At 49.9% G+C, this 19,604-nt stretch overlaps 1 protein-coding gene across 1 annotated transcript in view; it reads left to right on the top strand.

The window, feature by feature from the left end:
- Nucleotides 1–18,188: 18,188 nt before the first annotated feature.
- The window catches only part of MSTN (myostatin), an 88,070-nt gene continuing 86,654 nt past the window's right edge, over nucleotides 18,189–19,604 (top strand). The window contains exon 1 of the mRNA XM_085648806.1: nucleotides 18,189–18,702. Coding sequence (XP_085504932.1) covers nucleotides 18,327–18,702 — 376 coding nt within the window. The 5' untranslated portion in view covers nucleotides 18,189–18,326. The remainder of the gene's footprint in view (nucleotides 18,703–19,604) is intronic.

The following is a 19,604-nucleotide window of genomic DNA, read 5'->3' as shown; positions in this document are numbered from 1 at the left end:
CACTACAAACAAGGCACTTAATGAAGGATGCCTGAGTGATAAAGAGTTTACTTTCATAAACAAGTCAGACTATGTTGTGCCAGGAACCAAAGATCCAAAAAGAGACATCCAACCAAATATCCAAAAAGACAAGCAAACCACCTGCAAGCCCCATCATATCTGGATGTGAATCCATTTTGAAATCACTTGCACAATATGTGGACTTTTTCATTAAGCCTTTTATTTCTCCGATTACCTTTTTACATTTATAAAGTTTATACACGAATATTTCGCAAAATGAGGACTTCGAAATGTTGGAGACCATACTTGAAACTAGAACACGTCTCCATACTGGCTTCCGCATCATTTTTCCAGCGTGTGCTAACATTGCTCTCAGCAAGATTTATTTCATTTATGAAAACCAATTCTATGAACAGTCCAATTGTGTGGCCATGAGAGCAGTTTTTGAACCAAATATAGATAATCCGTATGTGGCTAATTTTGAACAGAATTATATTTTCAACGAGAAAAATAAAATAATTTGAAATGCATCATCGTTAAATGGGTCCTCCACATTCATGATGTTTTTCTTATTTTCAAAGGCACCGATGATTACCTCAGTGATTTTCACCAGCAGCTCAATTCAGTGAATGGCAACGTTAAGCTAATACAATATGATAAAAATGTCATTCACTTTTCTGACCTCACTATTGAGGAAGACAATGGTATGTTGCATATATCATTATACATGAAGCCTACTGCCCTTAATGCCTTCCTGAGACATGACAGCTATCACCCCCAAAATCTCAAAGATAACCTGCCTTTTGGTCAGTTTTAACACCTGAAACGTATCTGTAGCAAACAAACTGATAATTCAGGGGAAAAACACTTTCAGACAAGCTGAAAGCTAGAGGCTACCCATCTAGGTTGGTTAGGCGATCAATTAAATGCACTTGATATAACAATCACAATGTTTTGATTAAAGTTAAACCACAACCAAAATAATCCAAAATTGTTTAGGTAATGCTTGCCTGGGCGGGTGGACAACCTCGTATAGCGTGGGAGATAATGATGCTCCCCTTCGGGAAAGGGGGACTGGGAGCCCCAGATATGAACTTATAATACTTCAGTGCCCAAGCTTAGTTTGTGCATTACTGGGTCTTCCCCATGCAATTCATGGCACATATGGCGCCAGAGCATGATCACGGCGCTCTGTGCCCCCTGCAGAAGGCATTGTATCTGGCACCCAAGAGCACAAATAGACACTGTGGCTTGCATGGTGCGGTGGGCGTGGAGTGAGCTTAGGCAACGTGTGAGGGTGGGCTCCCTTTATGCTCCCTCACTGTTGCTAATTGGTCATCCTTCCCTCCCGATTACGATTGACGCCAGCACCCTTTGCTCCCTCGGTGTAGCTAATTGGTCATCCTTCCCTCCCGGTTACAATTGACGCTAGCACCCTCACTAGACTATGATCCTCCATACAGTTTACATCCATGGGAGCAATTTACCCAGAGATTTCTTTTGCAATGCCACAGCAAACCCTCCAGGGCCTTGATGAGACACCATTGGGCACGTTCACATATTATCAACTACCGGCTGCTGTTCGGGCGCTTCACACCTCTTTCCCTGCGGCCCTTCTACATTTCAAGAGCTTGAAATGATCCTCGCATGCTGGTAGCAAGACTGTATACCGGGGTGCTGGAGACTGCGCCAGTGCACTTACTCGGTGCTCGACATGCATGGGAGATGGACCTGGGGACTCCTCTCACTGATAATCAATGGAAGTCTGCTTTACTCAATCTAGAGCTCTATTGCCCAACTATAAGAGACTATGCCTGATACAATTCAAGTATTGCATAGATTATACTGCACCCTGGTGAAGTTATTTTGAATGGGGCTGATTGAGGATGTGTGCTGTGCACGCGGTTCCTTGCGCTGACTTTTTCCATCTAGTGTGGGATTGCCCAGAAGTCCAGCAATTTTCGCATGAGGTATTTGATGCTGAAGATGGTATTACTCAGCATATGATTAAGTGCTTGCCGCAAGTTGCGCTTTGGGGATATGTGAGGATGTCCCCTCTGACATGTGCAAATTGACAGCTATGCTTCTACTGCTAGCGACCATTAAATATAAAGGGGTTACCATGTGTCCCTTAGAACCTGGGTATGCAGTTATAAGCTACAAACAGTTCTGTTGGGAGAACGAAATCTCCTCAAGGGGAATTGTAAAATAATGTTTGTCATTAAACATTATATACTAAAAAGGCCTATAAATGATCCCTCAAGCATGTGTGAAACTTCTCCTACTCCAAAACCAAAAATCTTTAAAGAAAAATGATTTACAAAAACCACTGACACAACACAACCATTAACTTGTTTTAAATACATTATTTTTCATATATCAAAACATGCATATCTAATTTCATATTTATATTTTCAACGGCTATCCAGAGAACACAAAGAAAAATACATCACATTCACATATACATAGTGAAAATTACAACTCTCCCGTTGATCACATACACAAACATGAGAGCTTGGAACCACAAATAATCAAAATGTCCCAAAAATGTTTTGTCCCGTGTATCCTTACATCTTCTGTACATATTCCAAGGATACTTGACAGTGGACATAACGTAATTTAGTCGACGTTTCGACCCTTTGATGACCCACCTGGAGATGGTCCCTTTGTGCATGGCCCGACCTTTCTTGGCGTCCAAGAGCTAGTCATTTACCCGGAATTGTTTGGTGCGATCCAAATTGAAGGAAAGCGCAGGTTTTGGATCCAGACCGTGGAGCCTCTCTTCCTTCTTTGTAGGATGCAGAGGAGGAAAGAAAGTGGGCAAAGTGATGGTTTGGCCAATGTGGAAAGAAATAACCACCTTGGCAAGAAAGGAAGGTCTACTTCTGAGGACGCCCTTGTCCGGATGAACAACCGGAAAGGGAGGCTTGGAAGAAAGAGCTTGGAGCTCACTCACCCTGCGAGCAGAGGTGATGGCCACCAGAAAGGCAGTTTTCAAAGTCAAAAGCCTGAGAGGACAGTTATATAGCAGCTCAAAGTGAGCACACATAAGATATGTAAGAACAAAGTTCACGTCCCATTGGGGCATTACAAAGGGAAAAAGATGAATAATGCCCTTAAGGAAACCATTTACAACAGGGGACTTGAAAAGAGAAGGCTGATCAGGAAGCCTAAGGAAGGCTGAAATGGCCAAGAGGTAGCACTTTAGAGTGCTCAGAGCAGAGCCCTGCTGGGCCAAAGAAAGGAGAAACAAGAGAACCTCAGAAAGAGGGGTGGGAAGGGGATCCACAGCCGTTTCTGCGCACCATGCCACACATTTGTTCCATCTGCAGGTGTATACCATCTTAGTGGAGAGACGCCTGGCTGCCAAGATAACATCACAGACTCCGGGAGGCAGGTCAAACAATGTCAACTGCCGCTGCTCAATCTCCACGCAAGGAGGTGGATGCTGGACAGGTTTGGGTGGAGGACCGTCCCCTGCTGCTGCGACAGAAGATCCTCCCGAAGACGCAGTCTGATCGTAGGATCGATGGCCATGTGTAGCACCTCTGGATACCAGACTCTTCGTACCCAATCCGGAGCCACTAGAATGACGTGGGCCCGGTCACCCTTGATCTTCTTCAGCACTCTGGGCAGAAGTGGTATAGGCGGAAAGGCATATAGAAGACCGCAACTCCACTCGCAACGAAAAGCATTGCCTAGCGAGTGCCACCTTGGAAATTCAAACGTGCAGAATTGCTGACATTGCGCGTTCTCTTCGGTGGCGAATAGATCTAACCAAGGCTCCCCCCACTGTCGAAAGAGACCTTGCACCACCTCCGAGTGAAGACGCCATTCGTGATCCATCATGCACCTGCGGCTGAGTTCGTCTGCCCTGGCGTTCAGGGAACCTGCCAGCTGTTGAACCACCAGGGATATGCCCTTATGTTCCAGCCATGTCCAGAGGCGGAGGGCCTCTTGACATAGGGTCCACAACCCCACCCCACCTTGTTTGTTGCAGTACCATATGGTGGTGGTGTTGTTAGTGAACACCTGCACTACTCTTCCCGGGACAGAGGGAAGGAATTCTTTGAGTGCAAGACGAATCGCCCGAAGCTCCAGAAGGTTGATGTGGAGCCCGGACTCCGCCACATACCAGAGGCCTCTGATCTCCACCTCCCCATGTGACCGCCCCATCCCAGAAGTGATGCATCGGTCACCACTGTAAACTCTGGTTGGGGAAGGGGGAGCTATCTGGCATCGACCTAATCCTGGTTTGTTAGCCACCACTGCAATTGGTGTGCAGTGCCCTCTGAGATCTGGACACAATCGGACAGGCTCCCCTGATGTTGTGCCCACTGGAACTTCAGGTCCCACTGCAGAGCCTGCATATGCCATCTGGCATGGTCCACTACCAGGATGCAAGAGGCCATCAGGCCCAGTAGCCTGAGGGTCATCGTGATCGAAAACCGGGATAGAGGCTGAAAGTTCGGAATCATAGCGGAATATCCCGGACTCGCTGTTTGGGAGAATCGCTCCGATGAAGAGGAGCTTCTTAAAGGAAGTCAGGTACGATTTCGGCACGTTGATGGAGAACCCAGCGAATGCAGGAGGTCGGCCGTAGTCTGGAGGTGGGAGACGACAGCTTGGGGCGAGCCCGCCTTCAACAACCAGTCGTCGAGATAGGGGAAAACTGGAACCCCTGATCTGCGCAGATGAGCTGTGACCACCGCCATCACTTTCGTGAATGAATGAATGAATGAAGGAATATTTATAAAGCGCATGGTTACCCGGAGGCATCCCAGCGCTAGCATCAGAGGGGCGCTGGTAAGGCCAAAGGGGAGCACAGTAAACTGAAAGTTCTCGTCAAAGTCAAAAGCCTGAGAGGACAGTTATGTAGCAGCTCAAAGGGAGCACACATAAGATATGTAAGAACCAAGTTCAAGTCCCACTGCGGCATTACAAAGGGAACAGGAGGAAAAAGATGAGTAATGCCCTTAAGGAAACCATTTACAACAGGGGACTTGAAAAGTGAAGGCTGATCAGGAAACATAAGGAAGGCAGAAATGGCCAAGAGGTAGCCCTTTAGAGTGCCCAGAGCGGAGCCCTGCTGGGCCAAAGAAGGGAGGAACAAGAGAACCTCAGAAATAGGGGCGGAAAGGGGATCCACAGCCTTTTCTGTGCACCATGCCACACATTTGTTCCATCTGCAGGTGTATACCATCTTAATGGAGGGACGCCTGTCTGCCAAGATAACATCACAGACTCCGGGAGGCAGGTCAAACAACGTCAACTGCCGCAGCTCAATCTTCACGCAAGGCGGTGGATGCTGGACAGGTTTGGGTGGAGGACCGTCCCCTGCTTCTGCGACAGAAGATCCTCCCGAAGACGCAGTCTGATCGCAGGATCGATGGCCATGTGTAGCACCTCGGGATACCAGACTCTTCGTGCCCAATCCGGAGCCACAAGAATGACTTGGGCCCGGTCACCCTTGATCTTCTTCAGCATGCTGGGCAGAAGTGGTAGAGGCGGAAAGGCATATATAAGACCGCAACTCCACTCGCAACGAAAAGCATTGCCTAGCGAGTGCCACCTTGGAAATTCGAATGTGCAGAATTGCTGACATTGCGCGTTCTCTTCGTGGCGAATAGATCTAACCAATGCTCCCCCCACTGTCGAAAGAGACCTTACACCACCTCCGAGTGAAGACGCCATTCGTGATCCATCATGCACCTGCGGCTGAGTTCGTCCGCCCTGGCGCTCAGGGAACCTGCCAGCTGTTGAACCACCAGGGATATGCCCTTATGTTCCAGCCATGTCCAGAGGCGGAGGGCCTCTTGAAATAGGGTCCACGACCCCACCCCGCCTTATTTGTTACAGTACCATATGGTGGTGGTGTTGTTAGTGAACTGCACTACTCTTCCCGGGACAGAGGGAAGGAATTCTTTGAGTGCAAGACGAATCGCCCGAAGCGCCAAAAGGTTGATGTGGAGCCCGGACTCAGCCACAGACCAGAGGCCTCTGATTTTCACCTCCCCCATGTGACCACCCCATCCCAGAAGTGATGCATCGGTCACCACTGTAAACTCTGGTTGGGGAAGGGAGAGGGATCTGCCATCGACCTAATCCTGGTTCGTTAGCCACCACTGCAATTGGTGTGCAGTGCCCTCCCAGATCTGGACACAATCGGGCAGGTTCCCCTGATGTTGTGCCCACTGGAACTTCAGTTCCCACTGTTGAGCCTGCGTATGCTATCTGGCATGGTCCACTAGCCCAGTAGCCTGAGGGTCATCCTGACTGAAACCCGGTATAGAAGCTGAAATATCGGAATCATAGCCCAAATATCCCAGACTCGCTGTTCGGGAGGATAGACCTGAAACTGCGTTGTGTCCAGAACCGCTCCGATGAAGAGGAGCTTCTGAGAGGGAGTCAGGTGTGACTTAAGCATGTTGATGGAGAACCTCAGCGAATGCAGGAGGTTGGACGTAGTCTGGAGGTGAGAGACGACAGCCTGGGGCGAGCCCTCCTTCATCAGCCAGTCGTCGAGATAGGGGAAGACTGGAACCCATGAGCTGCGCCGATGAGCTGCGACCACCGCCATCTCTTTCGTGAACACCCAAGGGGTGCTGGTAAGGCCAAAGGGGAGCACGGTAAACTGAAAGTGCTTGTGGCCTTCCATGAACCGCAGGATGTGAAAATAAGCATCCTGCAAGTCCAACGCTACCATCCAGTCTCCAGGGCAGACAGGACCTGAGCTAGCGTCAGCATTTTGAACTTCTCCTTCCGCAGGCAGCTGTTGACGTTCCTAAGATCGAAGACAGGACACAGGCCTTTGTCCTTCTTGATCACCAGAAAGTAAAGGGAATAGCAACCATGACCTACTTCTGGGACAGGAACTCACTCGATGGCTCCCTTGGCCAAGAGTGCCAAAACTTCCTGTTGGAGAAGGGCCAGATGATCCTCCGACATGTGATGGTACTGAAGTGGCATGGATGTAGGGGTAGTCTCGAAGTGGAGGGAGTAACCCCTTCGGACTATTTGCAAAACCCACCTGTCTGACGTGATGGTGCGCTAGTGGGGGAGGTGATGGCGAATCCTGCCGCCCACTGGTGTTTGGTGGCCCTGAAAGGTCGGACTAGGAGGGTTTGGAGGCTGCTGTAGAGGGGGCTGTGGTGTACAGGCCCGCTGGTCTCCAGAACCATGGCGGTGGTTCCCACGTCCCTGGCCGCGCTGGGGCTGAACAGCTTGCGTTGGCCTGTGGCTCTGGGCAGGACGTGGCAGGGCACCCCTTACATAGCCACAAAAGGGGCAAAAGGCAGACTGCGCAGGGCGGGTGGTGGAGAGGCCCAAGGACCTGGCTGTAGCCTAAGATTCATTAAAGCGCTCCAGTGCATTGTCTGCCTTGTCGCCAAATAGGTGACGGCCATCAAAGGGAATGTCCATAAGAGTGGATTGGACATCCCCTGAAAAACCAGTCGACCTCAACCAGGCGTGGCGTCGAAGGGCTACCGACGTGGAGATCGTCCTGCCTAGTGAGTCGGCGGTATCTGGCCCACAGCTGATGGTAAACTTCATTGCGTCTATCTCTTCGGCTACTGCATGGGAGAGAATGACCCGGGCCTCCTCCAGGCACTGGGACAGCACTTGCGCTACCGTGTCCCACACAGATTGGGTGTAACGGCTCAAAAGAAATGCGGTGTTTAACGACCGCAGTCCCAAGCTGGAGGAAGAAAACATCTTCTTCCCAAGATGGTCCAGCTTTTTGGATTCCCTATCAGGTGGTTCGTTAGGGAATACGCCTTTGGAGGTGGAGGCTTGGACCACCAAGCTCTCAGGGGTAGGGTGTTGGGAGAGGAAAATGGAGTTGCCAAGAGCCGGGCAGTGGCGTTGGGCAATCATCCTATCCACAGGAGCCCCTGTGTTGGGCCTGGACCAGGTGCCCAAAAGGATGTCAGTGAGGGCTTCATTAAACGAGAGCAGGAGCTCCAAAGAGCTAGCTGCCAGTTGAAGCACCTCTGTCAGGAGGTTAGTCCTGACTACCACCGTAGGTAGCTCGAGGCTGAGAGCCTTAGCAGCCCTACGCAACACCACAGCGTAAGACGCTCCCTCCTCCATAGCCACGATAAGAGGAGCCAACATGCCAAGGTCTGGTGAGGTATCACCTTATCCAGTAGAAATATGATCTAGCCGCAGATTCCTTACCTTTGAACTTCCAGGCATCATTCTGGATCCTGCAGTTTTGTATTAGCAGTACCCCTGGTAGATGGCGTAGGGTGACTCCATGTGATGTCGTCGACATCGTGTTTGTCGTCGTGGTGACGTCCGCATCGTCAATACAGCCACTACTCCGGTGCGCTGACGTCAGTACTTTTCACAACTTTCCATGCCAGTAGTGCAAAGCAAAGGAAGTAAGTGACTGACCATGGTGTGTGAAAAAATGAAAAGCTAGGGCCCTGAAGGGGAACATCCCTGACACTTAAAACCAATTTCACAGTGCAGGGAGGATGAGTGGCTCGGTAAGGAACGTGTGGCTAGATCATGCCTCTACTAGATAAGGTGTTACCGAAGGCAAGTAACTTGTCCATCTGATAGAGACATATAGCCACAGATTCCTTACCTTTGAACAGATACCCAAGCAATACCATCCCCGGCGGAAGGACTGCGTTACGGCTTAGACCCAAAAATCCTGTAAAACGGAGCGACCAAACAGGCCTTTAATGCGAACTTGAGAATCCAAGCAGTAGTGTCTGGCAAACGTGTGCAGAGATGCCCACGCGGCAGTTTGGCAGATATCCGTGACGGGAACACCACGCTGGAGAGCCGTGGTGTCCGCCTTTGCCCTGGAGCAATGGGCCCTAAGCTCTTCAGGGGGATCCTTCTTAGGTAAGGTGTAACAAATGTTTCATACAGAGGATGGCCCATTGGGATATAGTCCTCTTCTGGACAGCACGGCCTTTCTTCGCACCCACATATCCTATAAAGAGTTGGTCATCCACCCGGAATTCTTTGGTTCGATCAAGGTAGAACGACAACCCTCTTTTTGGGTCCAGACAATGGAGACGCTCCTCTTCCTTGGAAGGATGAGGGGGTGCATAGAAGGTGGGCAGGGTAACCGACTGTCCAAGATGGAAGGGTGTTACCATCTTAGGCAGAAAGGATGCCCTAGCGCGGAGTACGACTTAGTCAGGAAAAGACCATCAGGTAAGGATGCTGTGAAGATAGTGCTTAACTCTCCTGGCAGAGGTTATTGCCACCAAAAAAGCTGTCTTGATGGTGAGCAACCGCTAAGGACAATTATGCAGCAGCTCAAATGGTGCACACATCAGAAAAGTGAGAACCAAATTAAGGTCCCACTGTGGCATGAAGAAAGGTGAAGGAGGAAACAAATGGGTTAACCCCTTCAAAAATCTCTGCACCAGAGGAGACTTGAACAGAGAGGGTTGATCAGGTAGCCGAATAAAAGAAGAAAGGCCCGAAAGGTAACCCTTCAATGTGCCCAGAGCACAGCCCTGCTGGGCTAAAGAATGTATGAACAAGAGGACTTCAGATAAGGGAGCAGACAGGGGGTTCGATAGACCGGTCTGTACAATATTTACAAAATGTGTTTGCCTTGTCTCCGAAGAGACAGGAGCCATCAAATGGCATGTCCATGAGGTTAGCCTTGACATCCCCCTAAAAAACAGATGCTGTCAACCAGGCATGGCGACGAACAGCTATCGCCGTGCAAATCGCCCTACCTAGCAATTTCATCATATCCAAGCCACATCTGATGGCGAACTTAACTGCATCCCTCTTGTCTGCGATAGCTTAGGAGAGTAGAGCCCAGTCCTCCTTTGAGACCCTGGGCATCGTCTGCGCTACCGTATCCCATATAGAATGGGAATAACGGTCCACGAGGCATGCAGTGTTCACTGATTGCAATGCAAGACTGGCGGAAGAAATGATAATTTTATTACCAAAGCTCTCCAGTCTTTTGGATTCCCTGTCCGGGGGCATGGAAAGGAATGCGCCACTGAAAGTAGAAGCTTGGACCACCAAGCTTTGAGGGGGGGGTGAGGAAAAGTGGGTCACCCTGTGCAGGGCGATGGCAGGGGCGACAACCTATTCACAGGAGCCCCTGCACTGGGTTTGGACCAGGTTCCCAGAAGGACGTCAGTTAAGGCCTCCTTGAAGGGCAGAAGGGGTTCCGAACTCGAGACCGACCGGCATCAGTCCAGACCGGGCAACGGGTCCACTCGGAGGCTGTGGCGCCAGTGCCAGAGCCGCTGGCTTGGGAGCCACGGGGACCCCTTTGTCCTGCGAAGGCACGCCAGCGGGGAATGGTCACCCAAATATGGTGCCCTTGGTGTAATAAAATTCCTTCAACTGGGTGGGGGTCGCTCCTGGCCCAGGAAAAGGAGGGAAACCCGGAGGCGACCCAGGCACCCGCTCCACGGAGCAGTGCTTTGAACGCCGAGGTCCCTCCGCCGCATCGTGAGACGGGCGGGCGAAGTCGAAGCATGCTTCGACTTCTTGTGGTGCCTCTTACCTGACTTCGACGAAGAGGATTTCGATTCTCCGAAGCTCGGACTTTCCTCTCTGACCTTCCTCTCGACCGAAATCTGGACCGGGACCGATACCGACGAGGCGACCTATGCAGTGCAGGACGCCGGGCCGTGAGAAGCTTTAGGGACTGCTCCCTCAAAGCCTTCGGTGCCATGGCCCGGCAGTCAGAGCACGACTTGGAGTCATGGTAATGCTCCAGGCACCAAAGACAAACCAAATGGGGGTCAGTGACCAACATGACGCGGTGACAGGCGCCTCCAGCTTGAACCTCGAAGGCTTCTTGCTTGACATGACCTCTTAAAACACCGAAGTCAACAAAAAGTTGAAAAAAGTCTGTCAAAAAATGACAGGGGGTAGTTCTCTTCAACTGATCGGCACTGATGGTGCAGAAAGAAAAGAAATGACGTCAGCGCACCGGAGTGACGGTTATATTTACCACGCAGACGTCACGACGACGAACATGACGCCGACCACATCACGTGGTTTCGACCGATGCCATCTACCGGCGCACAGGGGTACTGCTAAAAAAAATCTTGCAGATCCAGCCTGACACCTGGAAGTTCAAAGGTAAGAAATCTGTGACTAGATGTCTCTATCAGATAATAAGTTATTATTAAACTACTATTTCATTGCTTAACCATCCATGTAGTCTTCGGCAAAAAGGGCTGAATTTGGTTGGACACACAAAATGGCTGTTAACCAGTGCCACATTGTCATCAACAACAACACTGAACAGGAAGGCATTCATTGGGAACAAGGAGAAGACATGCAGGCCTATAGCGAAAGCACACCGCCTGGATTCACAAAATGGTTGCCAGCCACATATTCACAACAAGAACCTGGAGGCCTAGAACAAAGAACGCATGTCGGCCTATGTCAAAAGCACACTGGTTGCACACATAAAATGACCACAAGTCGCAAGGTCTCAACAAGAAGCTGGAGGCCTAGAACAAAGAACGCATGTAGGCCTATAGCAAAAACACACTGGCTGCCTACACAAAATGGCCACAAACCACATGGTCACTCACAAGCCACAACAACAAGAGACAGGAGGCCTGTAAAACAAACAGCACATGCAGGCCACTGACTATACTAATTGGGCCCTGGCCAGGGGCCACATGGCATCTGGAACAAAGGCAAATGTTGGGCTAAGGCAAACCCAAACACACACACTGGGCAGACAAAAAAAGGCATTGTAAAACCGAGAAAACATCATTAATTCAGCAATGCCAATGGGCTAAAAAAATATTTACAACAAGACACATCCTTCAAAGGCATTACCCCACCTAGTCCACCTGACTCCTACACACTGTTTGCATGAAAAAAACATGAAATGCCACCATAAAGCAAATTTTGTATTACAATCCAAATCCATCCATGGCCAAAATCCTGTAAACACCACAGAAACTGTTGTTTCATGCACCCATGACTAGCACTGGGCCTGCTGTCTGGAAGACCAATTGGCAGACTAGGCCACATAGCGAATTCAATCAAAATTTCAAATGTATTAAAACATGTACAAAATGTAGTAAACTGCGAAACGTTTTTCCTTTACAAAAGAAGAAAAATGAAATGCAAAGAAATCACTAGGCCCCTACTGAAACAACAGGCCACCCACCACAATAAAAAAAAGTCGATTAAAAGTACAAATAAATCCAGGTGCATGGCCCCACCACTTTTTCAACTTACTTGTGAAATCTCAAATTCAAAGTCCTTAACTCCAATGGGATACGCAGCAGACACAAAGAGTGATCCTTCCAGCTCCAAATACAAATGAAAAGTGACCAGAGAAGGACAAAGCGCTGTGAGGAGCCTGCTGGACAGGAACAGGAAGTTGGAGACTCAGGGGCACTTCCTTCCAGTTAAAAAAAAGTTTAAAAAAATAAAAAAAAGTCTCCTTGCACAATAAACCACCGCTAAATGTCAATTTGAGGAGGTTTTTAACTCCACGTTGTCAGTTCAGGAAGATTTTGATGCTGCTCAAGGAGAGAATCTTCCCCAGAATGCGGCTACACGCTTGGGATTGTGTACAGCAGACAACATCTGCCGGAAGTCATTGGCGCGCCCAAATGACGTGTTGGCAAGCGCAAAATCCTGCGGAAGCATGCGGCCAGCTAGCAAATCTCGTGGCGCCTGCGAACGGCCCTGAAAATCTCGTAAGTGATCGCGAGCGCCCAGCAAGTCGCTCCCACGTGTGAGAAATTGCATTTCAAGCACACGGACCGCGAAAAACCTCGGCTCCTTTGCCGATTGCAGAGTTTAACGTTAACTCCGTATTCTCTGCAGAACGCGGAGTTACCGAATTCCGCAAACTCCATGAACGGAGCAGAGTTTTACGCCCAGGCTTATTAATTATATGCTCTGTGTAATAGGTGGGGGACCAGCCTGAGACCTACCCAAATCATCACTCCCCCCAAATTGGGATTCTTTTAAGGCAGACAGAGACATGTAAACACCATCACTGCGTTTGAGAATATATAATTCTAAGGCCGTATTTATTACAATCAACAAAAACACGACATTTTATATCAACAGAATTATTCAATTATCCAAACTTTCACATGATATTTACAATATTTACATCAAGAATCCTTTGACTAGAGGAACCAATACATGTCATCTCCTAGCAACAGATCCTCAAAAGGAGTCATGGCTGGCCACCCCCCAGGCACCATGGCATTGACTAGTCCAAATCATTAGGGACTGTGGTTCCCATACTGCAAGTTGCCTATCACAAGGCAAACTCACCTTCCCCCTCAAAATAGGGGGAGCGTGGGGCAGCATGAAAACTGGACCCCCAACATACCATGCCAGGGCCAATCCAAGAAGGGATACCCCTGGCACCCAATGAGATGGGCCTGGGCAACCATCCAAACCTTGGTTACCTGGTGCAGACGCCATGCCCCGACATTCTCCAGGGCCATGTAATGGAGTACCGCGAGAGGCTAGGAACAGTTGCTGTAGCAGGAGTCCCAACCCCTTCCCAACACCTCAATGGCAATTCCAGCCCTGGCTTCCTAATTCAGAATTTGCCTGCACTTCAATTACTGATGCCAAGGTTGTCCACCTCTTTTGTGACCAAACATGACTCCTTCTCCGCCCCACAAAAAGAGACTGTCTAAGGGGATGGGAAGGTGGGAAAAAACAAAGCTTCACCGCCATGTTGGCCAGCTGCAGCGGCAAGGTCCAGGGCATGGGGACAGCAACGAAGTCGTCGGGGGCACCAGGTGAGGAAAAAAACATGTAACTGTGTGGGGATGCACTCCCCCTTTTATCCTCAACTGGCTGCCCCCGCGACCGCCCAGGTGGCCCTCCCTCACCCTTACTGGCCTACTGGCCAATCAATTATCGCAGGCATCCCGCCTGCGAAAATTCAAAACTGCAGCACCAGCGTTGATACTGCTCGGCACCGGTCCGAAATGGCCTGCACCCATCTTGGGGGCCCGCCATTGGTTGTCATTGCCCCCTGGGCCATACTTATAATATCATAGTTTATGTTTGTGATTCATAGATGCTATTTACGTCTGTGTGCAGCAGAATTTCAATTTCTCATCAGTTAGTCCCGCCCACAAGTCAGTGGCTCAGGTCTGTTTGCTATGCATGTTTCGCTCTGTATGGTATTGGGTCACCATGTTAAATAAACAGGATATTCATCTAGTACCGTCCATGGATCTGATCAACTAAGTTAGGTGCCAACTTTTGGCTGGGTCCTCAGGGAAGCCATTTATCCTGGTACGTCATAATCGTAAGTATATACATACATCCAATGGGGTGGGGTTGCACCTTCCTTTGAATGTTTCTAACGTAATGAAGGTTCCCTACTCATATAGGTATCCCAACTCGGTCAAACCCACCCTGTTTCATAAATGTATCACCCTATGATATGTGGTGAGTGTGAGGATTGGGGTCTGTGCCAGTGTGTTGCTGGCGAGTATAGAAGGTGTGCCCATCTGCAATCCCAATGTTCGTCATGCCCAGCAGGTGGCAGCAGCAGTGATCACCTCTCCCTGGGGTCTCGGAACGCCACTAGGCAACAATAATGCCAGGGGTGAGCCGCCTGCCCTTCCTTTCCAGGTATAAGATAGGGTATGCACTTGTTTGGATGGTACCAAAAATCTAGCATGATGGCATTGTGCTACCAGAAGTACCAGTATCGGTCTGGCACTTCGAACCCACCTCTGTCAAAAATGCAGTTTCATAATCTCCCTGCGGATTTCTGGCAGTTTCCTCACTACAGGCGTCTAACGAGATGCGATGTAACAGACTGAAATAAAATGTATTAAGTGGATCTGGAATGTTCAGGAATAAGTACAAGAACTTAGGGCATGCCACCATCCTAAGAAGGGCAGCTCGTCCTGCAGGCAACAACAGCAATGTGATCTATATTAACCTGGGCGGGAAGTATTCAATTGCCGGACGCTGTTCAATCTGATCCCGGTGTCAGTGCCTCTGTGCGGGACTAACCCCGAATATTTGACAGTCATCTATCCATCTAGTTGGGAATTCCTAAATGGACTTTCCTGTGGTTCTTGTTAGGGGATGTAATTTGGTATCGGACTAATTAAATGCTATCGTGTAATTGCCACCAAATCTAATGACCTCTCTCTCTCACAATAGGGGAAAGGTTGTCACTTGGCGCACGGAGGAGCATCAGAATGCCAGCTGGGTGCACGGAGAGGGGCAGGGGACCCTACTGCAAGTGTAGGCCTCTGCTCCTGCCGCTGCTGCTTATGCTTTCTTAGATAGCTGCTAAAATGATTTCTTGTGTGATTTGCAACTGCAGTCTGTTATGTATCAGGTTTATGCTATGTTGTGTGACTGCTATGTTATGGTACCTAATACGAAGCTGCTGCTGTCCATATTGTAAGGAAATTGCTATATCATGTAGCAGGTATGCTAGGTTTTGTAGCTGCTCCCTATTATTTACTATGTGACTACTGCCTATTCTGTTGTGAGGCTGCTGGTTAAGTCGTATTTTACAAAATTCTGGATTCCCTGGTGATTTGTTCCGGCCTTGGCTCGTATTTTCGCTCTTAGAGCCATGCCGTGCCCTTGACTGGGCTCGGGCTTGGCTCTCCCCGTGAATTCTCTGGCTCGCCCAACGTTACTCAGGAAGGTAGTGTAATGTGCAAATACAGGAAACGGTAGAACGATAGTGGGAGGTAGAGCTACAGCACACTGTACACGCAGTGTAATGTAGGACGCTCGGGCAACGTAGAAGGACAGTGATAAACAGTGCAGTGCGAACAGTATTTGCAAATGGTGTGGGACAGCCATGGGGGATGCTAAATCGAAGAACGTCTTAATATGTACTGTTCTGTGGAAGGTATTAATGTAGAAAGTCTTGCTAGTGTACTGGTGAATGAGTTGAAAGATGCTCTTTGCACTGTACAATGCCCTCATCTTAAAGTTTAGAAAAAGTGCTTCGTTGGAAATCCAAACATAGGGCGCCATTGAAAGTCCTGGCAAACACTGGGAACTGTAGAAAGTCTAAATAGTGAACTGCAGATAGACGCTATAATGCACTGTAGAAAGGCCCAAGAGTGCGCAGTAGAAACACACTGCACTGTAAAAGGTAGTAACGACGCACTGTATATGGTCCCACTAAGCTAGAGCAATGTCGAGATATAGAGCACTGTAGTATTTTACCTTACACATATAGTGAGTGCACCCTAGAAAGTCCTGGTAGTGCACCGTAAAAAGATAATGTGCTGCTGACATGTCTGCATTGTAGACTGAGACATTCGTGCACTGTGCAAAGTTCTGATAGTGTACAATAAAAACCGCTATAGCACAGAGTGAATTGTAAAACGTGCTAATAAATAATGCACTCTAGAAAGCTGTGACAGATGGAGCGCTTTAAAAATCCAACAGTGCACAGTAGAAACAGTGCTTTCCCATAGATTCCGACAGACAGTCTACTGTAGAAATTCCAAATTAGCGCACTGAAGAAAGTCCCAATAGTGCACTATCGAAAGATGGTACACCCTAGAAAGCCTGTTAGCTAACGTACTGTAGATAGTGCACTTTAGAAAGTCCTGCTAGAACTCCTTAGAAAGATGTACAGTTGTAGAAAAAATAGAGCACCGTAGAAAACCCTGATAGTGCACTGCCACGTTTATTGCAGGTCATAAATGCCATGCTTTTGCCCTCGCTAGTTTATGGCCTTGAAGTCTTACAAGACAAATTCCGGGGTGGCTAAACTTAAACCAATCAGGGCTATTTAGATCAATCTTCAAAACCCCGAACTCCCCTAGGGAGCTCAGATCCGCCGGGAGTTCGGCCTCACAGAGGCCGAACTTGCTGAAGCTCAGATTCAAATTAAAAGAGACAGAGGCCGGGAGTTTGAAATTCCACCTTGGTCAAGACTTGACCAACTCCCCCGCCGCGCCCTGGCAAACTGCCATAGAGAAGTCCCTCGAAGAGCTTCACATGGGTGAACCACGGACCTTAAACATCTGTGGCGGCTTCAAATATCACCTGAGAAAAATCGTGAAAACTCAATCAGCGAAGAACGACCAGCGCATGCTACAAGCCAAGACCCACGACCAATTTGTAGCACCAATCTAAGCAGAGATGCAACCACAACACTGCTTATGGCTGCCCTTGTCAAAGTCGTCTATAGTAAAAAAAAAAAAAAAAAAAAACGTGACTCCGGATGGGTCTATCTGATGTAGGGGAAGTGACTCAAGGTTGGAAACATGCACACCTAGACACCTCCAGTGGCTTCTGCCCCTACCCTAAGGAATCGTAGGTCCGTGTACCGTGCACCCGCCTGTCAGCCGGAAAGAAGGATACTACTCGGGCCACGATTCCAGGAACTGGACACTCGATCCTGCCAGGAGTCAACGAAGCACAGCTTCCAGGGAAAGAGCTGCCGGCTCACGGCGAGGTCCGCGAGGTTCAAGCAGGGCTGTTCAGGGGCCAAAGGCAGGCAGCCGCCCCCTGAAGTACAACTGTTAGGACTTACTTGCACAAAGCACATAGCACTTTTCTCGCAGTCGCTCACACATGTGACCTACGAAGTTTTAATTCAATTTCCTTTTAATGTCATTGCATCCGTGAACGTCACCATTAAGCAAAACCTTGTTTTAATATTTCATCAGCATTTTAGAGCATATGTATTCTTTTATTGCATTGTTCTTCCTTTAGAAGGAATTGTATTGTTCCACTATATCTGAATGGTTGTAATTGTCTAATAAATAAAGAATGTACTTACTTACTAGTGCACCATTAAAATACCGATAGTACACTGCAGAATACTAGTTGCACTGTTCAAAGTCTCCACAATGCACTGTAGAAAGAGTGCCCTTTGGAAAGTGCTGGTAGATAGTACAATGTGGAAAGGGGGTGCACTGCAAAACGTCGTAGCAGGAAACCTCAGGAGAGGGCGCAGTACAAAGATACTGCACTGTGGAAAACTGACAGTGCACTGTAGACAGTACGGATAGATGAAGCACCGCGGACAGTCCTGCTACTACACTGCAGATGGTGCATTATAGAACTTTCCGATAGGAAGTGACGGAAGAAGCATGGCCCCAGGGGACTCCGTACTGTTGGAAGCAGCAGCAGAGCCCTGCCCTGGTGACCTGTGACAGAGAGCACTCCGGACTCTGACAGCTAGATTCATTGATGGCGACGGAGCCAATCCAGGGGGTGGACGACACAAGTGTAACTCAAGTTCCGTATAAAAGCTCTCGCGGGCTGCGCCGCTTCCAGTGGAGCCCGTGAAGAAGCATTGGCGGGGCTTGGGGGATATTATTGAGGCACGGTACCCACCGCAGTGTGTCACTCTTCCGAGCATGAGGCCCATTCAGTTCCTTGCGTGCCTGCTCCTCTCTGCAGTCCTCAGCCTGCCCTCGGCGGAGCTCGACGACGATAACCAGGCTGGCGAGGGCAGCCCGGAGAGGAGCGACCCCTGCACCGCATGCACCTGGCGGCTGAATGCCCGCTACTCGCGCCTGGAGACCATCAAGGCGCAGATCCTGAGCAAACTGCGCATGGAGCAGGCGCCTAACATCAGCAGCGAGGCGCTGCTCCAGATGCTGCCCCGGGCACCCCCGCTCCAGAACCTCATGGACTCGCACGACGTGCAGCGGGACGACGGCAGCGAGGGCACCCTGGAGGATGACGACTATCACGCGACTGCCGAGACCATCATCAGCATGCCATCCGAACGTAAGTATATACAACATATGTACTGTTTCAACAGAGCCAATGCGCCCCCACGCCACCTGAGCCCGTGGCAGCATACGGCTCAGTGAACCTCGGCGTCCCCGAGCCACCTGATCCTGTAGCTGGGTACAACCAAGTAACTCGCGGCGCCCTAGAGCCACCTGAGTCCCTGGCAGCCAGAAACCAGAAGTGCCAAGGTGTCTCCCCGCCTCCTATGTTTGTGGCGGCGCAAAGTCCCTTTAGCCGCGGCGTCTCTGGGGCACATCAGTTCGTGGCAGCGCAGAGCACTGAGATCCACGCCGTCCCCGACCCACCTGAGCCTGTGGCAGCATACAGCCCAGTGAGCTACGGCGTCCCAGAGCCACTTGGTCCTCTGGCATGGAAGTGCCCAGAGGCAAAGGCGTCACTGAGGTTCGGGCATCCTAAGGCGCCAAGACGCCTCCGGGCATACGTTGCGCTATATAAATCGATAAATCAAATCAAAGAACAGCAGAGCCACGACGCCCCCTGTCACCTAAACCTGTGTCTGCGCAGAGCGCCCCTTGAGCCAAAGCGTCCCAATGCCGCGTGCGCCAGTGGTAGCCCAGAGTCCGACGGAGCCATGTATCCCCGAGACAGTTGAGAGCAGGGCAGAGCCACGGAGTCAAGGAGCCGCCTGAACCCCTGGCAGTGCATCCCACCCAGTGAGTCCCCGAGCCCGTGGCGGCTCAGAGCACTGAGAGCCAGGCTTTCCCGACCCTTCTGAGGCTGAGCCCCTTGAGTCACTGGCATGGTAGAGCCCAGAGAGCAAAGGAGGCTCCCGTGGCTCTGGCATCCCGAGACCAGCAGAGCCTCGACGCCCCCCTGCCACCGCCTAAGCCTGCAGTTGCGCAGCGCACCGAGAGACACACGTCCCCCTGCCACCA

Source organism: Triturus cristatus, chromosome 3_2 (genome assembly GCF_964204655.1).
Source record: "Triturus cristatus chromosome 3_2, aTriCri1.1, whole genome shotgun sequence".
Lineage (NCBI taxonomy): Eukaryota > Metazoa > Chordata > Amphibia > Caudata > Salamandridae > Triturus > Triturus cristatus.
Note: the sequence above shows the minus strand (reverse complement) of the source record. Positions and strands in the feature narration are given on the sequence as shown.